The 1124-nt window shown below is 59.7% G+C and overlaps 1 protein-coding gene across 1 annotated transcript; it reads right to left on the bottom strand.

The window, feature by feature from the left end:
• Nucleotides 1-291: 291 nt before the first annotated feature.
• On the bottom strand, nucleotides 292-918 carry LOC123397012 (RING-H2 finger protein ATL74-like). The gene has a single exon (XM_045091732.1). The coding sequence runs from the start codon at nucleotides 916-918 to the stop codon at nucleotides 364-366; it is 555 nt and encodes a 184-aa protein (XP_044947667.1). The 3' UTR covers nucleotides 292-363.
• Between the last annotated feature and the right edge of the window lie 206 nt (nucleotides 919-1124).

Here is a 1124-nt window from a genome sequence, read left to right as displayed (position 1 = left end):
TTTGATCAAAGTTTGTAAAATTTAACTTTTTAGAAAATTTCTACGCACTACATTATGAAAGAAGAGAGTAGCATAAAAGTGGTGGATTGAACTGAACAGTTAGCTGTCCTCTCCACCCATGAACGACTCGATGTAACGGGCCACCCTACTTGTCGACCGTGACGGAGAATTGAAGACTGGAGCAAAGTACTTCAGCAAAATTGTTTACTCATAGTATGTCAGGAAAGCCCTTTGCGCCGTTGAATATTTACATGAGCAATTGAGCATTTCAATCATATATACATTCCACTAGTGATCAGCGCGTGCAGGGCCGTGCGGTGCTGCGCCGGCAGCAATGGCATGTTTCGTTGCGTGATGATGAACTCACGCGATGACCACGGTGATGACGGTGTCCGTCTCACCCTTCGCGGGCGCGCCCTCGACCACCGGCCGCCGGCACGTCGGACAGGAGCCGTGGGTCACCAGCCAGGCGTCCACGCAGCGAACGTGGAAGCCGTGCCCGCACCGCGGGAGCACGCGCACCTTCTCGCCGTCCACGAACTCGCCGAGGCAAATGGCGCACACGTCGTCGATGTCCTCGCCGGAGCCGTACACCTCCACGGGGAGGCTCCTCAGGACGCGCCCCTTGATGCCGCTGCCGCTGCAGGCCACCCGGGCCGACGCCCGGCCCTCGCCGGGAGCGTCCGCGACCGCGGCCCCGCGCCCGACGTGCCGGAGCGCGCACCGCGCCAGCGAGTGGAGCCCGATGGCGAAGAGCAGCGCGAAGAAGAGCGCGGCCAGGATGATCACCACGTTGGTTTCGAAAGCCGAATCCGCCCCCGCCGGCGCCGGCGACGCCGCGGCCTCCCCGCCTCCGAGGGCAGCGGCCAGCCCCGCGGCGACGCTGGACGTCGGCGCCTCGGAATCAGGACGACCCATGGTTGATGAAGTTATGCGATCCAAGAAATGTCAGCCCGGAACGCAGGTTGGTCGATGCTTCAAGCTAGTAGTAGTATATTCGAACTGGATTGGTGGCTGTGTTGTCTGTCTCTGTCTGTGTCTGCGATCTGCTCGTTGGGGGCATATATAAGGGGTAGCCGTCACGGTGCCCACCATTGTTCTGGTGCCGGTGTACTTTGTAAAAG

This window comes from Hordeum vulgare, chromosome 5H (assembly GCF_904849725.1).
Source record: "Hordeum vulgare subsp. vulgare chromosome 5H, MorexV3_pseudomolecules_assembly, whole genome shotgun sequence".
Classification (NCBI taxonomy): Eukaryota; Viridiplantae; Streptophyta; class Magnoliopsida; order Poales; family Poaceae; genus Hordeum; species Hordeum vulgare.
This window is presented reverse-complemented; position numbering and strand designations above follow the sequence as displayed.

What these genes read in the sequence shown, in the direction of transcription:
- LOC123397012 (XM_045091732.1), bottom strand. Translation starts at nt 918, where the DNA reads ATGGGTCGTCCTGATTCCGAGGCGCCGACGTCCAGCGTCGCCGCGGGG.